Source organism: Myotis daubentonii, chromosome 5, assembly GCF_963259705.1.
Source record: "Myotis daubentonii chromosome 5, mMyoDau2.1, whole genome shotgun sequence".
Lineage (NCBI taxonomy): Eukaryota > Metazoa > Chordata > Mammalia > Chiroptera > Vespertilionidae > Myotis > Myotis daubentonii.
In genome coordinates, this window is record NC_081844.1 from 43,842,358 (window position 1) to 43,861,659 (window position 19,302).

General features: G+C 37.9%; 1 protein-coding gene across 3 annotated transcripts in view; it reads left to right on the forward strand.

Moving 5' to 3' along the window:
• LOC132235397 (probable ATP-dependent RNA helicase DDX60) overlaps positions 1–19,302 on the forward strand; it is a 96,053-nt gene that overhangs the window by 43,229 nt on the left and 33,522 nt on the right. For all 3 annotated transcript variants that reach the window (XM_059697681.1, XM_059697682.1, XM_059697684.1), the window contains 8 exons: positions 2,139–2,388; positions 4,161–4,324; positions 4,862–5,017; positions 5,442–5,591; positions 8,075–8,194; positions 8,791–8,886; positions 15,353–15,468; positions 16,506–16,645. In XM_059697681.1, coding sequence (XP_059553664.1) covers positions 2,139–2,388; positions 4,161–4,324; positions 4,862–5,017; positions 5,442–5,591; positions 8,075–8,194; positions 8,791–8,886; positions 15,353–15,468; positions 16,506–16,645 — 1,192 coding nt within the window. The remainder of the gene's footprint in view (positions 1–2,138; positions 2,389–4,160; positions 4,325–4,861; positions 5,018–5,441; positions 5,592–8,074; positions 8,195–8,790; positions 8,887–15,352; positions 15,469–16,505; positions 16,646–19,302) is intronic.

The following is a 19,302-nucleotide window of genomic DNA, read 5'->3' on the forward strand; positions in this document are numbered from 1 at the left end:
CTTTACTATTGCTTATTCATTGCTAAGAGCTATTTACAACATCACATCTTTGTCATATACATTTAAAATATTTTCTTAGTCTTTATTCTCTATTTTGTGCTTAAGGAAGTTCATTTTTTGTGGATGTTATTGATGTAGACCTCTCTCTTCAGAGATATCTTTTTACCCCTGGTTAGGCTGTGTCACTCCCAGGAGGAGTTAACATCACTTAATTGGTACTCTGGTGTTCTTGAGATGGCCCATTGTCTTCATATTACAGAGGTGGGAGGTGAAAGAAGGAGAGTTAAATAAGGACTTGCCCTGAGTTCTGGACAAGAAAATTTGTTACAGCGATTGGCTGTGGCAGCATTCTCTTTTGCATACTGTACTCCAGATATTACAATTTTAGACATGATGACTTTGAATCCCTTTTCGACTTATTATTTTTCTTCTTGGAATCACTGAGCAAAAGTGACACTGGTTTTTCTATAAAGCAGTGGTTCTCAACCTGTGGGTCGCCAACAATGAAAATACATCCTGCATATCAGATGTTTACATTACGATTCATAACAGTAGCAAAACTACAGTTATGAAGTAGCAACAAAAATAATTTTATGGTTGGGGGTCACCACAACATGAGGAACTGTATTAAAGGGTCGCGGCATTAGGAAGGTTGAGAACCACTGAAAGCCAATTTTTGTAATTATACCACACTTAGCCTAGTTTAATAAAAGATATATATCCTAATTGGATATTAGTTTGAAATGTTTTTTCTTAGAACCAACCTCACAGATTGGAATGCCAGAAGACTGTTTTTCAGCATATGGATTAATAAAATAATAGCTGAAGAGATTAGTTAACAAATATACTGTATATGCATAGCCTGTGGACAACAGTGTGGTGATGGCCAGAGGGAGGGGGAATGGGGGCTGGATAGATGTGGGCAAAGGCAGGAGAAATGGGGGACATTTGTAATAGTGTCACCATTAAAAAAAAATAAGCCCAGCCAATGTGGTTCAGTGGTTGAGCATTGATCTATGAACCAGGAGGTCAGGGTTCGATTCCTGTCAGTGTACATACCGGGGTTGCAGGTTGTGGGCTTGATCCCCAGTGTGGGACATGCAGGAGGCAGCCAATCAGTGATTCTTTCTTATCATTGATGTTTCTATCTCCCTCTCCCTCTCTCTTCCTCTCTGAAATCAATAAAATATATATTTTAAAAAAAACAATAAAAAAGTAAGAAAATAAAGAAAGTGATAGTTCAGGATAGAAAGAAGAAAGAAGGGAATGTTGAATTATCATGCTTGTATAAATATAGATGTTTGCATTTAATTATTCAGAACACCCAAGGCCCTCGGTGATACTCTACTTCCATGTGCTAAGTAGTGAACTGGTGGCTTAAGATATTAAATACTTCTTTCAAAAAACATCGTATTGAAAGACGTTCTCTCTTTGCCACATGTACTGAGAAGAGGAAGACCATTCTCAGCAATCTGACTGTCAATATTCCAGAAAATGGGACATCGCTGTGAAGGGACACACAGTTGCTATGAAAGGCCCTAGGCACCCTGCAAAGGGACGTCAATCACATCAATGTAGAACTCAGACTCCTTGGAAAGAAAAAGAAGAGGCTCCAGATAGTCCAAATAGAGAGAAATAGAGAGAAAGTGGCTATTATTTGCACTGCCTGTAGTCACGTACAGAACATGAGCAAGGGTGTTACATTGGGCTTCCCTTACAGAACAAGGGCTTTGTCTACTCACTTCCCCATTGAGATTGATACTCAGGAAGATGGTTCTCTTCTTGACATTGGAAATCTCTTGGGTGAAAAGTGTATCTGCAGAGGTCAGGTGAGTAGCTCATGCTCAGAAAGATGAGTTAATTCTTGAAGGAAATGGTATTGGACTTGCATAAAATTTAGCTGCTTTGATTCAGCAAACCAGGTAGTATCTATGTTTCTAAAAAGGGAACAGTTCAGCATACTGATGAATATTTGATCTAAGCTGTCCAGCTGTAGAAACAGCAAGATGCCAAATGATTCCTCAGACTTCTTTGTGACATTTTAAAGATGGAATAAAAGCTGTGTATTGAAAAAAAAATCAAATGTATTACCATGGAAACATTTGTTTTACTGTTGATTTTTCTTATTTTTTTTAAAGACAAATGCAGAAAAATTTATTGAGGAAAACCAAAAGAGACAGCTAGCTAAACTAGAGAAAAAAGAGGAAGAAAGATGGAAAAACTTGTCAGTATATATTGAAAAGGAAATGAAAGAAAATCCTAATTCTGGAATAAAAAAACTAGAAGATTTTCTCCAAACATGCCCTGTTAAATCTGTAAAATTTGCTGCAGAAATGGTAGGATTGGATGCCTGTTTCAAATTATGGATGGAATGCTGTTCAAAACCAGGTACATAAAATATTACTTTTAGAAATATCTTAAAATAAAAGGTCAGTAAGACCAGAGCGAAAGAGTTGATATTGGCCACATATACTGATTCTTCTGGCCTGTATGACTTTGGAAACTCTTGATGTCTAAAGGGTAAGAATATTTCCTTTTGTTTGATTCAATAATAACATGGCTATGCGTGAATGTGATGCATATTGGTGAATAGATTTCACCTGAAATTCAATTCAGTAAATAGTTCTTCAAGGTCAGTCATGAGCTGAGTACCTTATTAGGTGTCCATGGGCTTCCGACCAGAAGAGCATAGGACCTGCTCTGAAGGTGCTTAATGATAGTCTCCTAAGGCTTAGGCACATGCTGAACTAACTGCAACATAGTGTTGGTAACCACAACCAAAGCTATATACAGTAAATTTTCATGTAAAGTCATCTGTAGGTTCTGTGACTTTAAGAAAATCAATGTATTGTGAAGCTAATTTTACTACAGGCTAATTGATATTAACTGAAGTTAAGTTCCTAAGGCATCCCGTTAACATTATAATGAAATGATGTCGAATAAAATATTATTCGAGGGCCTAGCATATATAGGGTGTCCCAAATAAATGTGTACACATTTTTAATCATTATAAAGGCAGTGTTTATTAAAATGCATTGCATTTTCAAAATTGAGCTATTAGCTGTTAAAGTGTGTATACATTTTTGGGGGGACACCTTGTATATGTATATAAATTCTCACAATTCTCTGAGGTGGTTCCATTACCCTAATATTACATGTAAGAAATTGAGATTCTAGGAGAACAAATTACATGCCCAAATGTCAGTGACAGAGCAAGAACTTTAATACAACATCCTTACTCCAAGAGATATGCACAAATTAAATAATTAGTAAATTTGTGCATAACAGTGTTTGGATGAGAACCAAAGAATGAATATTTTTGATTGGAGAGAAAATGAAAGATATTTATCTTTTAATTGTGTTCACAGGAAAGTAAATATTAAAAGAAAAAAAAAATGTTGCCCTGGCTGGTGTGCTAAGTGGTTAGAGCATTGGCCTGCTCACCGAAGGGTTGAGGGTTTGATTCCTGGTCAAAGGCACCTACTTGGGTTGCAGGTTCAATCCCGGCCCTTGTGGGTCACATGTGAGAGGCAACCAATTGATGTGTCTCTATTACATTAATGTTTCTCTCTCTCCTCCCTCTCTCCCTTCCACTCTCTCTAAAAAATCAATGGGAAAAATATTCTTGGGAGAGGATTAATAACAACAAAAAGAATTAAAAAATGTCCATTCATCCATTCTCCATATTACTTCTTATGGTTAATAATAACTGCTGCCATTATTGTATCATTTTATATAAATTAATTTATTTAATCCTTATAGTAACCATATGAGGTGAGACTTAATGTCCCCAATTTCTATATAAAGAAAACGAAGTTTAGAAATGGAGCTTTAGAAGTTCCTAAATCAAATGCAGGCAGGTTAAAATTGAATTTCAGATAAATAGCAATTTTTTTTTTACTGTGAGTAAATGTCATGAATATATATCTCAAATTGTATCGCCTGTATTTTTATTTGCTAAAGCTGGCAATCCTACTCTTACTTGAGGCCACGCTCTTCACTGTAATGTAATTGACTAGAAACTATGAATTCCTCAGTTATTATCAGTGATTCATATGATTATGCTTTTCTTATCCTGCAATAAAATTAAATCAGCTTTGGGGTTTTATTATCAATATCTTGTATAACTTGTTATGTATGACAGTGTTTCTTTTAAACAGAAACAGAATCCAGAGATATGAACATAATAATTAACTTGATGAAAAGGATTCATATAATCCATGAAAAGCATTCAGAACTATTAAAAAATACAGATCGACGAAAATTAGCCAAATATTTAAAATACGTTGGATTTGACAACTTGGCACACTCTTTATATCCTCAGGTAGGTGCTATAGAAAATGTTATGTGACATTCATATATGTGTGTGTGTAAAATATTCTATGGGATGTATTCAGAATTAATGTCTATTAGATTAAAATGATGATTAGCTATGTATTATCCTGTATAGACACAGATCTAATAATTTTTATGGGTGTGTTTTTACATAGAATAAATGTTTTATTTGTACTAGGGGTGTTATGGTCCTCAATTTAAACACATATTTTATTCTGTATATGTGTATGTGTGTGTAGGGAATTGTTCATATTTAACAATATTCAAAGTTTATGCTGATTTATAATTAAAAGATTAACTTCATACTGCATTTTATTTACATTCTATAAAACATGGTACTGCACATAAAATAGTATCTAAAATTATAGTAAAGATATAGTATCTATATCTTATTCTTCACTGCTAATTCTGAACACTTGTAAAACATAAAATAATCTTGGTGAAGCAAACTTCACCATGATTGCTAATTTCCTTGCCCAGGATAAAAATGGTAAACATGAAAATCTAATATGTCATATTTACTTAGGTACAGGAATCAAGTACTGAGAAGGATATTTCTAAATATTCAGTTTGTATGGGAGCAGCTCGGTTTCAGTTAACATATATGGGCCATTACTTACTTCGAGAAGAAAGAAGTGATCCAGATCCCAGGGTGCATCATTTTATACCAGACACATGGCAGGTATTTCCTGAAAAGATCTGCAGCATGGAAAAGTGAGGAAACTCGATGGAAACAGTTGGTTCACATCACATTGTGGGTTCACTACCCCAAGTCAAGTGTCCTTCCATCATCATTTACCCCCTTTACTCTCTCTACCTCCCCCACCCCATTTTCCCTTTGGTAATCACCATACTGTTGTCTGTCTATGATGTTTCTTTATTCTTTTTTTTTGTTGCTTAATCCCTTCATCTGTTCACCCAGCACCCCTCCCCTTCCCCTCTGACAGCTGTCAGGATTCTCTGCATCTATGCCACCCTGTACCCTGCTCTGTCTCATAAGGAACTGTGAATCCCACTTTGCCTAAAATATAGTTGTTTTTAAATTAAACTTTGACACTAAGTATATATTTTCAACATGAAATGTGTTTGTTTGTCTTTAAATCTAGAGGGAACTTCTTGATGTGGTAGATAACAATGAATCTGCTGTCATTGTTGCCCCGACATCATCAGGGAAAACCTATGCTTCTTACTACTGCATGGAGAAAATCCTGAGAGAGAGTGATGAAGGGGTGATTGTGTATGTTGCTCCAACAAAGGTACTGTGTGCATATGACACTCTGTATCTTACTGTAATTTTCCTCAACTATAGCTTGTGCCCTTAATCCTGGGGAGGTACGAGAGCACACAGACTCCAGCATTGCAGTCATGGATGTGAGTGCTTATGGGCTGTGTGGTCTTGAGCTAGTTTCTTACCTCAGTTTCTCTACCTGTAAGAAGAGGATAATAATGCTTACATTTTACAGTAGCCCACCCTTATCCATGGTTTTGCTTTCCATAGTTTTTGTTATCCATGGTCATCCATGGTCCAAAAATATTAAATGAAAATTTCCAAAAATAATCAATTCATAAGTGTTAAATTGTGTGCTGTTCTGAGTAGTTTGATGAAGTCTTGCATTCTGTCCTGCCCAGGACATGAATCATCCAGTGTATCCATGCTGTATGCGCTCCCTGCTCCCTGTCCATTAATCACTTAACAGCCCTCTTGGTTATCAGATTAACTGTCAAGGTATCGGCGTGCTTGTATTCAAGTGACCTTATTTTACTTAATAATGTCCTCACAGTGCCAAGTGCAAAAGCAGTGACACTGGCAATTTGGATATGCCAAGGAGAAGCTATAAAATGCTTTCTTTAAGTGAAACGGCATACATGTATAGGAAAAAAACATAGTACTATATATAAGGTTCGCTCCTACCCCTGGATTTAGGCAGCCATTGGGAGTCTGGAAGCATATGCTTTATGGATAAGGAGGGGTGGAGAGGGCTGTGGTACTTTTGTTCTAAGCATTAAGGGAGATGATGTATGTAAGGCATCTTTAAATATGTCTGGGTGTAAACAATGACCAATAAATGGTATCATTCACCCTTATTTTTTATTCATTTTATTGCTTAAACCTCCTTAGGTCCAGCACTTATTAAAAATAGGGATTTAACACTTTTGAGAATTTTGCTCAAAGAAACCATTTGATATCTGTGCCAGGGTTAAGAGAGGATAGATAAGTTCATAAAAGAAAGTGTGAGAGGGAAAAAACAGCCTTATTTTGCTTTCATGCTCTGTAGAAAATCCCTGATTACTGCAAATTCTATATCTATAGTCTTCTTCTTCTTCTTTTCTTTTTTATAGCAAAAAAAAAAAAAGATGTCTACTAGAGGCTCTTGGATGATGTCTAGAGGCTCTTGGATGAATCAGAATTTTTCTCTTTATCTTGAAGGGATTTGGTATATTCCTTCCTCTCTCTTTCTCAAGGAGAATACTTCATTGCAGGCCTTAAAGATGCAGTGAGAGAAGAAATTCAGAGTGCCAGTGTTGGTAGGGATCATCTCTGTCCTATGTCCCAGTCCTCTCACTTTATGGATGAGAAAACTGAGGCTCAGGGAAGTTAAGGAATGTGCAGATTGTTGGAGAAACAATTAGAATTTTAAATAAAATTTCATCATCTGATTTCACCTGTTCAAATAAATATTCCATTTCTGTGGCATAGATTGTTGCTTATTGTTTTTTGCCATCACATTAATAAGAACTGTGATTTATTATACATTAAGGAAAACTTTAAAATGGAACCAGTGGGAAGCATTTGTGCAAGTAATTATTTTATTAAGAAAGAGTTATATAGCCTTAGATGGTTTGGCTCAGTGGATAGAGCATCAGCCTACAGACTGAAGGATCCCAGGTTTGATTCCAGTCAAGGCACATGCCTGGGTTGCAGGCTCGATCCTCAGTGTGGGGTGTGCAGGAGGCAGCCAAACAATGGTTCTCTCTCATCATTGCTATTTCTATCTCTCTCTCCCTCTCTCTTCTTCTCTGAAATCAATAAAAGAGAAGCATACAAATTGGTGTCACTCCTCTACGCCCACCAGCCAATCAGAGTGACTATGCAAATTAATCCAACAAAGATGGTGGTTAATTTGCATACACAGGCGTGGAGCAAAGACTGAAGGGTCCAGGCAGAGTGAAGACTGAAGCCAAGGCTCGCTGGGGCCACAGCGGAGAAGCCAAGCCTCGCTGCGCCCGGACCAAAGGCCTGGGTCCCGGGTGCCAGAGGAAAACCGGTGCCGACAGCCAGGGGAAGGAAGGCCTATTGCGTGACTCTTTGTGCAACAGGCTTCATAAACATATATATATATATATATAGTATAAAAAGTTATAGCCCTTGCCTCTTTGGCTCAGTGGATAGAGCATCGGCCCTCAGACTGAAGGGTCCCAGGTTCAATTCTCATCAAGGTCATGTACCTTAGTTATAGGTTCGATCCTTTGCTAGTCGGGAGGCAACCAACTGATGTGTCTCTCTCACATCCATGTTTCTCTCTCTCTCTGTCTCTCCCCCTATCTCCTTCCACTCTCTCTAAAAATCAATGGAAGAATATCCTTGGGTGAGGATTAAAGAGAAAAAAGAAAGAGTTACATAAAATTGGTACTTTACTTTTTGCTTGTAAAGTTGTTCCAGATACTAGTTTGCTTTAAACAGTTTGTTCAGTGTTGTCAATAATTACTGAATAGCACATTGTGTCCGTTATGATTGAAGGCTCTTGTTAACCAAGTGGTAGGAACTATCTGCAGTCTGTTCACCAAAGCGCTGCCAAAAGGACTCGTGGTGTGCGGAGTGTTCACAAGAGATTACCGTCACGACACCTTGAATTGTCAGGTATGTCACCGCCATGAGCGCATAATGAATAATAATGCGTACTAAGGCACTTTGGTAGGCACTACCAGGCTTTAATGTGAGGATACATTCAATTCACAATCACCCTGTGAAATATATTTATATGTTAACATTGTTTATATAATTTTTACTTAATAAAGTGGTTAACTTTCAATAAATTGTATTTTCTATAATAAATAAAATGCTTTTCTGAAATTTCAATATGAGGTGATTTCAAATCTTTCAATGATGATGGTTTCAAACTGAGATGATTTTATATTCCCAATGGACTATGTGGGAGAATGTTTCTTAATGAAATAAGCTTATTTTTTTAAATATATCAACCACAACATACATTTGTTACATGTGTTTTATTTTTACACAGATGAGATGGTTGTTTTAATGGAAATGCTTATATGAACATACTGTGTCATCTAAATATTTTATTGATGTTTAAAAGGAAGGGAAGGGTGGGGTCTGAGTGGAGGGGAGAAAAGAGAGGGAATGGGAGACATCTGTAATAGTGTCAACAATAAAAAGAAGTTAAAGCTTGAGATTTAAAAAAATCAAATCAATGGTTTCCTTTTTTAAAAAAACAGATATTGGTGACAGTGCCTCAGTGCTTGGAAATACTCTTGCTATCACCTCGTAATCAAAAGTGGATGAAAAGGATGAGATATGTCATCTTTGATGAGGTATGCTAACTTCATTACTATTCTTCCACTAAATATTTGTATGTACATAAAATATGTAGTTTATGTATTTTAGTAAAGATGGCAATCCTATGGACAGTTATTAAAGTAAACATTCAGTTTATGGAAGGGATAGATTGAATGTGTGGGTGTTAAAAGGTAGATCTGGCCCTGACCGGTTTGGCTCAGTGGATGGAGCGTCGGCCTGCAGACTCAAGGGTCCCGGGTTCGATTCCGGTTGAGGGCATGTACCTAGTTGCGGGCACATCCCCAGTGGGGGGTGTGCAGGAGGCAGCTGATCGATGTCTCTCTCTCGTCGATGTTTCTAACTCTCTATCCCTCTCCCTTCCTCTCCGTAAAAAATAAAATATATTAAAAAAAAAAAAAGGTAGATCTGGAAGTAGTTAAAAGGGAAAATGGAAAAATGGAAAAATTTCTAGAAGAGTGATAATAGTAGAGGGAAATTATCCCAGAAAGCACTAGACAAACCAATGACATTAGCAATAGACTTTTCTTCTTTTAGCCATAGAACTTCTATCCCACAAAACCAACTATCTTTTAGGAGGTAGTTTCCTATACCTATACTGGTTGCATTAATAGCTAAAATGGGTCATGTCACTCTATTGCTGGTTTAAAAGTTAAAGTGCTTCATGTTGCTAGCTAGCTTTCATTTGTTGAATGATACCAGAAGGAAATAAAAAACAAAATACAAATAAACAAAACAAGGAAACGGACAGAAATAAACAAAGGAGGCTGCAAATATAGGAAGATGATATAATTTGAACATGAAATTTGAGTTCTTTTCTAATACATGTATTTATTAGTTTCTAACACATTAATGTATTGAAGGTTGTAGATTAACCTTAAAGCACTGCTTTAACAACACATGAAACATACATTTTTATGATTCACTTTAAAATATGTTTTAATTGCCATTATTATTTAGTTTTTGGTCCATAGGTTAATGGAAAGTATATTTTTAAATACACTTTTCTTAAAAAAAAAACAACTATCTATTTCTAGCATAGTTACATTTAGGTCAAGCATATCTTCATATTTTTTTCAACTTTTGAAATTCAAATTGATAAATAATTTTCATATCAGCAACACATATTGAGAAAATTAGATAAACAAGCATTTCAAATATCATTTCTGCTACCATTAACTATACAAACTACTTTGTAATGTACAGGACTTTTATAAGGATACTAGAGGCCCGGTGCCCAAAATTCATGCACGGAGTGGGGGTGTGTGTCCCTCAGCCCAGCCTGCACCCTCTCCAATCTGGGACCCCTCGAGGAATGTCTGATTGCCCATTTAGGCCCAATCCCACCGGGCAGTCGGACATCCCTCTCACAATCCAGGACTGCTGGCTACCAACCACTCCCCTGCTGGCCCGACTGCCCCTAACCACTTCTGCCTGCCAGCCTGGTCACCCCTGACTTCCCTCCCTTGCCAACCTGGTTGTCCCTAACTGCCCTCCCCTGCCAGCCTGGTCACCCTCAACCACCCTCCCCTGCAGGCCTGGTCACATCTAACTGCCCTCCTCTGCAGGCCTGGTCCCGCCAAAACTGCCCTAGCCTGCAGGCCTGGTCGCCCCTAACTGCCCTCCTCTGCCGGCCCAGTCATCCATAACTGCCCTCCCCTGCAGGCCTGGTCTCTCCCAACTGCCCTCCCCTGTAGGCATGGTCCCCCCAAACTGCCCTCCCCTGCAGGCCTGGTCCCCCCAACAGCCCTCCTCTGCTGGCCCGGGCATCCATACTGCCCTCCCCTGCAGGCCTGATCACCCCCAACTGCCCTCCCCTGCAGGCCTGGTTGCCCCCAACTGCCCACCCCTGCAGGCCTTGTTTCCCCCAACTGCCCTCCCTTGCAGGCCTCATTGCCCCCAAATGCCCTCCCTTGCAGGCCTGGTCCCTCCCAACTGCCCTACCCTGCTGGTCTGATCACCCACAACTGCCCTCCCCTGCTGGCCATCTTGTGTGTTGGAGTGATGGTCAATTTGCATATTACCTCTTTATTATATAGGACTAGAGGCCCAGTGCATGAATTCATGCATGGATGGGGTCTCTCGGCCTGGCCAATGATCAGGGCGATCAGGCCGATTGAGACTGTGGGAGGTTGGCAGGCTTCAGGGATTGGCTGTCATAGAGCACTGACCATCCAGCCAGCCGGGAGGAGGGACCACAGGAGGTTGGCTGTGGGAGCACACTGACCACCAGGGAGCAGCTCCTGTGTTAAGCGTCTGCCCCCTAGTGGTCAGTGCATCATCATAGTGACCAGTCAACCGGTTGTATCAGTTGCTTAGGCTTTTATATATATAAATTGTTAAACTTTACTGAGTGATATTTAATGAGATGTTTTAAAAGAATAAAATGAATAGAGATACCTAAGGAAATAGTTCATGTTTTCTCATTGGAAAATTCAATATTATGATTATAACTGCTCTGATTATAATTATAATTATGATAGATCATTTTTACATGATAGGTCATTTTGGACACAAATATATCATTTTAGACAATTAGGTCTCTAAATTTTTCTATTAATTTATTGCAATCGCAATAAAAACTCAGATTATTTTCCTGTCCTTTTGTGGTATTTGTATGTGTGACTGTGTGTGCACATTTGAGTGTTGTGGGGAGGAAACTGATTACTTGATTCTGAAACTCACATGGAAATGCAAAAGGGAAAAAATAATCAAGATACATTTGAAAAAGAAGGTGAAAATAGGCCCAAAATGCACTTAAAAAAGAAGATCAAGGTGAACAGACCTGCTCTATCAGGTATTGGGATTTATTGTAGACCTATGATAATGGAGTGGTACCTTTTGAAATGGATAAAGATATAGACAAATCAGCCAGCATTAGAAATAGACATTTTATTTAAGAAAAACGTGGCACTGGTAATAGTTTTGGAAAAAATGGAAGAGGAAAAACAATAGATTTCTTCCTCACCTCATACACAAAATCAATTTCAAATGGTTTAAACACAAAAATATAAAAGGCAAATTGATGAAACTTTATGTTATTTGAAGAGAATATCTTCATTACTTAGGAGTAGAGAAAGACCTCTTAAGCACAAACTATGAAAAACAGCTTAACAAATTTATATTAAAATAAAGAATTTTTATTCATCAAAATATATAATTAAGAGAATGAAATTACAAGCCACTGAGTGGGAGGTATTTGTATTTATAAACTGGCAAAGACCTCTCATTCAAAATATATAAGGATGTCTTTAAAATATTTAGAGAAAAGGCAATCACAAAATGAGATTTTCCAACGTCTAAAACACCCCTGAAAAGAAACTGAACTAAATTAAAATCACAATGAAACACACCAATGAGGCAGTAAAGGTGGGAATCTGACAGTGTCCCTGTTGTGGAGGAAGTGGGGTGATGGGAAGGCCCATACACTGTGAGCAGGGGGCCCCTTTGGAAATCCTTTTAACAATATCTAATGAAGATGACCATACTTCATGAACAAGGAATTCCCATCCGAGTTATATATCTGAGGACTAGAAAAAAAAGATTTAAGAACTTAAAAAATAAGACAATTTAAGAACCCTCACGCATGTTAAGAGTAGCAACTCAAATGTCCATTAGAGTGGAAATAATAACAAAATGTGGTATATTTATACAACAGAATACATAGATCAATGAAAATAAATATAACAGAATAACCTTAAAATTGTAATATTGAGCAAAGGACACATGCTATATAATTCAAATGAAAAAAAACCTTACAAAACCAGCAAAATCAACTTTTATTGTTTGTGAACACACATGTATATATGTAAAGAAGTATAATGAAAACCAAGTGATAACTTTAAAAAAACAATGTAACTGCTGAAGGAGGTTGTTCTAGCATGGACTTCAGAGATACTGGAAATGTTTGTCTTGATTTATGAGGATGTTTTCTTTACTTAGTTAATCTGAATCATACTTTGCTAATATGAAAGTATATTTTATACAATTACTAAATGTTACATTCACAATAAAAAAATGTTTAAAAAGAATGCGAAGATTCAGTTAGATCAGGGGAACCTCTTTTTACTGACACGGGCCATTTAGATATTTATAACATCATTCACAGGCCATAAAAAATTATCAACCTAAAAATTAGCCCCCTATATTTGGTCAAACATTGAATTAACTCATCCCTAATGCTTGGCAGGGTCAGACCAAATTATTTTGTGGGCCTTATATGGGCCTTCAGGCCAGACGTTCTCCACCCCTGAGATATAAATAATTCTATTACACATATTGCTATACATAAAATTTTAAGAGCTAACTGTCCAGCGAATGCCATTTATTCTTCAGAAAAACACAATAAAGTAGTTACTATTTTTATGGCTACTGAACTGAGACAAAGAGAGATGAACTCTACCCAGTTCACCCACGCTAAGTGCAGAGCCAAGGTTAGAACACAGGCAGCCTGCTTCCATTTCCTGAGCTTTATTGCGGCACAGACACACAGAGGTATCTATCTGTACATGAAAAAAGATGAGATTGATTGTCCTGTAACATAACAATGAAGGGAAAAAAAACCCTACAGAATGCTTATTTTAAATCTTGTCTTTTTCATCTTTAGTTAAAATACTAAAGAGTGCTTATCAAGTTTCACTTCATCACTATAAATTTCACATGCATCTCCAAACTATTGGCCCTTCTAACACACACTTTATTGAAACGACCTTATTATCAGTATATTTCTGATGTTATATACATGTTTTTCTTTTTCTCTTTTCTCTCTGTTTTGACTAAAAGCTTCTTAAAATAAATATTTTTATTGATTTCAGAGAGGAAGGGAGAGGGAGATAGAAACATCAATAATTAGAGAAAAATTATTGATCGGCTGTCTCCTGCAGGCCCTACAATGGGGTTCTAGCCTGACACCCAGGCATGTACCCTGACCAGAAATTAAAACATGACCTGGTTTATATGTTAATGCTAAACCACTGAGCCATGTGAGCCGAGCTTGACTAAAAGCTTTTTTTAAAAATATATTTTTATTGATTCTAGAGAGGAAGGGAGAGGGAGAGAGAGATAGAAACATCAATGATGAGAGAGAATCATCAATTGACTGCCTCCTGCACGCCCCCTATTGGGGATTGAGCCCCAAACCTGGGCATATGCCCTTGACTGGAATTGAACCTGGGACCCCTCAGTCCACAGGCCCACGCTCTATCCACTGAGTCGAACTGGCTAAGACTGACTAAAAGATGTTTGAAAGCTTCTCTTTACTTCTCCAAAGTACTTCACAGTGGATAAATGCTTCATAAATAAAGGCTTCAGTAAAAATTAGAAATTAAGCATAAATAAGACTTTTGAAATTGGGTTCTCATTCTATAAATACTAGAAGCCTGATACACGAAATTCCTGCAAGGGGCTTGGCCCTCGCAGCCCTGGCTTTGTCCGGAAGGTCATCCGGAAGGACACCCAGAAGGTCATTTGGCTTTCCAGTCTAATTAGCATATTATATTTTTATTATTATAGATAGGCTATAATTACATAAGAATCTAATTTTACTAAATACAGGCTTATTGTTAGCTGAAAATTTTACAGAGATTATTTTAAATCAAGTCTTTTAAAATTTTCTGGCTTTCATATATTATTATTAGAGGCCCAGTGCACGAAATTTGTGCAAGGTTAGGGTCCCTAAGCCTGGCCAGTGATCAGATTCCCCGCCTCCCCACCTCCTCCTTCCCTCACTCCCTCAGCGCCCCGCCTCTGCTGCTGGTCATCCGCCATTTTCCACGCCGCCCACTAGTGGTCAGCACATGTCATGGCAAGTTATTGAACTCCCAGTTGAATTTCCGAGGGGACACTTTGCATATTAGCCTTTTATGTATATATAGATTAATTGTCCATATCATTGTATCAAACTAATAATGAATGAACTTCTATAGTCAGGTGACTAGGCTTTCTCTAGATTTCTAACTGGTACAGGATAAGTGCCTTTATTTCAAACTAATTTCAAATCAATTTATTTCAAATTAATTTGTTTTATAAACATTTTTATCTGTATTGCAGTGATAGGATTAGTGATACATGAGTAAAATGTTGTATTTTTATAGCGATTTTTCATCATCTTATCTTTTTATAGTAATTGCTATAATTTAGCCAATATTTCATTTGTAAACAAGACGTACAAAGTGTGTTTTTTTGCTCAACTTGTTCTTGCTTGTAATCATTATTACCATGACATGTGATAAGTCTTTTTCACAGTTCAGCTATCATCATGCATAATAGAACAAGTCATCTCTCAATATATTATTCTCAAATCCAGTTTAATTCTCCTCAAAGTCATGATGGGATTCTTTGATCAACAACTTTGTCAGGAGTGAATGAACATTACTGAATGTGGAGAGAGAAGGAAATAATAAGTTCTAGTAGCATAATCTATTAGTATTTTGGGAGAAAAAGTGGAGCTGACTTAATACTGAGTCTATGTAACCACATTGCCAGGTTCACTGTCTTGGGGGAGAAATTGGAGCCGAAGTTTGGGAGCATCTTCTTGTTATGATTCGGTGTCCCTTTCTGGCACTTTCTGCTACTATCAGTAATCCTGAACATCTCACTGAGTAAGCCTGAGTTTTGTATTCATTTAATTGCCATTAATGATAATAATAATACAGACAGATTATTTAAAATACTCTTTAAAACAAAACAAAAACTCTCTTCAAGTAAAACTTATTCTCTTCAAATTTTGTTATGTATAACTAGAAGACATTTGCACTCATCCTTTGACTAGATGTAACTTACATACTGGTTCTTCAACAATGTTGTGTGAGAGTGCTTTAATTTTCCTGTTTATAGCTTGATATTTGGGTTCTCAGAGAATAGCATATAGCAGTTTAGAACCATCCTTCAATAGGCTATGCCCACTACTTTTCTATGCAAAACACCAAAAATGTTTTTAAAAATTAGTCAACACATATCGCAGAAATGGATATACCCATTTAATTGGGTAAATGAATTTAATAAGTATCAGTTCTTGGTGATTGCATAAAAGTAATTGATTTTAACTGTGTGAGTGTAAATAACATTTGAGTATGCATAAAATGTAGAGATTTTTATTCTCTTAAAATCAACTAGAAGCCCAATGCATGAAATTCATGCACGGGGCGGGCAGAGATCCCCTCAGCCCGGCCTGCACTCTTTTGTAATCCGGGACCACTGGCTCCTAATCGCTACCTGCCTGCCTTCCTGATCACCCCTAACCACTTGTCTGCCTCCCTGATTGCCCCTAACCCCTCTGCCTGCCTGCCTGATCAACCCTAACCACTCACCTGCCTGCCTGATCACCCCTAACCACTTGCTTTCCTGCCCTGATTGCCCCAACCACTCTACCTGCCTGCCTGATGGCCCCTAAATGCTTGCCTGCCTGGCTGATGACCCCTAACTGCTTGCCTGCCTGCCTGATTGCCCCTAACCACCTCTGTCTCGGCCCCTGCTGCGGCAGCTTCATCCGGAATGACGTCTGGATGGTCGTTTGGCTGTCTGGTCTAATTAGTATATTATGCTTTTATTATTATAGATGTTTAATAATTTTTCTCAGAAAACAAATGATATGGGGCTTTTTCTGTGACAATAATACCTTTCTTTTCTTCATAACTAGATGGTTGGTGTTAATTAAAAGATACTGGCAACATGTTGAAAGCAAAATGGAAAATTCTAGTTCATTGCCAAATGTCTTGAAAGTTTCAAAGAAACAACAAAGAAAAAGAATAGAAAAGCCATCCTACAGAGTTAGACTGGGTAAGACTATCTTAACTAAGAGAAGGGGGTGCTCAGAATTATTGAGCACACTCTATGTGCTTGCAACATATTAAAGCATCTTTTATAAGTAAAAGAATTTGATTTGAACTACAGATCTGAAGGGAAATCAATTTTTTGCAAATTTTATTTTATTTGTTTCCATCACCACTTATTCTCCCATACCCCTTCCACCTCCCCTGCTCTCCCTCTCATAATCACCACCCTGTTGTCAGTGAGTTCTTTCTCTCTTTTTTTGTTCAATCTCTTTACCCTCTCCAGGCCCACAACCCCCACCCAACTGCTGTCAGCCATATAAGTAGAATAGTTTGATTCTTATTACAAATCTGAAGGGAAATAATTTTTTTTCCTATCATATTTCATTCAAATGTGGAATCTAATGAACAATATGCACAAATAAGCAAAATAGAAACAGACTTATAGACAGAGAGGAAATTTTGTTTTAATATACAGAGGAAATTAAATAAGAATCTTAGCTCTAGAAGATTAATGACATGCTGAAGTTCACACAGCTAATGGTAGATCTAATAAACTTGAAGATCAAGCTCTTTGCAAATATGATATATTTTTAAATAATGTGAATTCCTCTACAATTCAGTATGGTTAAAGATGTAATTATAGCACAGATAAATGTTTCACTTTCTATATTGTAAAAAAAAAAAATTATAAAGGCAAAAACATGGCTAGAGGGCAGTTCAGTTTTGGTTTCCTGAAAAACCTTTGCTTCAAAATATACTGTTCTACTTATGGTCTAATTCTGTGCTATCATTCCCATTTCAGACTACAGGAATTTTTCTTTTCATGAATTTTCTTCACATTTGGATTATTCATTGTTCCTCAAAACTTGCATTTTCTTTTTTAATTAGTTTTTCTAGAATGACCTCTTATCTACAGTTAACCAAATTTTATCTATTGATTATTTAAGAGATATTGAGGCACAACTGAAATACAACCTTAATTCTTTTCGTTCAAGTTCAATAGTATGTCCTACATTATGACATATTCTACTGTCTATTGTAACTATTTTAATGTCTTATTTTCCTTGAGAAACACTAGACATTTTAAATATATATATATATGCAGTATATTTAAGTAAATAGATAATATATGTAATGTGTTATATGTTATATATACATATATATTTAATCTGTATCATGGTGTCCTTTATTTTACATATACTCTAAATGTTTTACTACTGAATTAATGAATGTTTCTATATGTTATATACTTGAGACTGTTTTCATGAAAATTCTATGAAGTACTATAAAATCATATTTTTCTGGCTACTTTAAATGGAAAGCTACAGATCCCCATATGTGACACTATGCTTTCACTTAACAAATATTAAAGTTCCTGATGTGTGCTGGGTTCCTTTATTGTCCCTAGAGTTACAATAGGAAGCAAACTCTGTGCTTATCTGGAGCTTAAATTTTAATGTGAACATAAAGATTAAACAAGATGAATAGTAAATAAAATTAAATAAACAACATGTTAGGTAATGGTAAGTGCTAAAAAAAAAAAAATAAAGCCAGTGTAATATTAATAGAGGTATTTAGAATATCAGCTTCTTTGATTAAAGAAAATGAAGGGGAGTGGGAGGAAGAAGACACATATTCTTTCTTTGACCTGGTAATATTATTCCTAAAGATAGAGAGATAATCTAATCTAATAAAAGAGAAACATGGTAATTGGCGTATGACTGCTACCCTTCCCATTGGCTAATCAGCGAGATATGCAAATTAACTGTCAGCCAAGATGGCTGCTGGCAGCCAGGCAGCTTGAAACTAACATGAGGCTTGCTTGCCTCAGTGACGGAGGAAACCAAAGTTCCCCGCCTGCCGCTGCAGGCCTCTGAGCGGGCAGTTTGAAATATTTTAACAAATATAGAAGCTAAAAAAAACCCCAGAAACCAGCTTTCAGCGAGCTGGGATCTCAGAGCTGGAGTCAGAGCTGGAGTTATACATTGTTTCGATTACCTACTTTCAGCAGTGGAGGCCTAAGAGCTGGAGCCTCAGAGCTAAAGCTGGCCCAGAATTAAAAAAGAAAAAGAAAAAAAGGAGCAGTTGGGAGCTTCCGTCACCCACCAGCCTGAAAACAGCCCTCAGCCCCTCACACAGACTGGCCAGGCACCCCAGTGGGGACCCCCACCCTGATCCAGAACACCCTTCAGGACAAACCAGCCAGCTCCACCCATGCACCAGGCCTCTATCCTATATAGTAAAAGGGTAATATGCCTCCCAGCACCGGGATCAGCGGAGCCGAGAGGCCTCCCGGCACCGGGATCAGCGTGACAAGGGGCAGCGCCCAAACCCCCTGATCGGCACTGCTCTGTGTGTGACAGGGTGCGGCACCCCAACCCCCTCCACCCCACAGGCCCTGCTCTGTGTGTGACAGGGTAGAGCCATAACCTCCCTATAGGCCCTGCCCTGAGTGTGAGAGTGGCGGCGCCCCAACCCCCTGATCGGCTCTGCTCTGTGGGTGATAGAGGGCGGTGCCACAACCCCCACCCCTCCCATAGGCCCTGCTCTGTGTGTGATGGGGTAGAGCCATAACCTCCCCATCCGCCCTGCCCTGAGTGTGAGAGTGGTGGCGTCCCAACCCCCTGATCGACCCTGCTCTGTGGGTGATAGAGGGTGGCA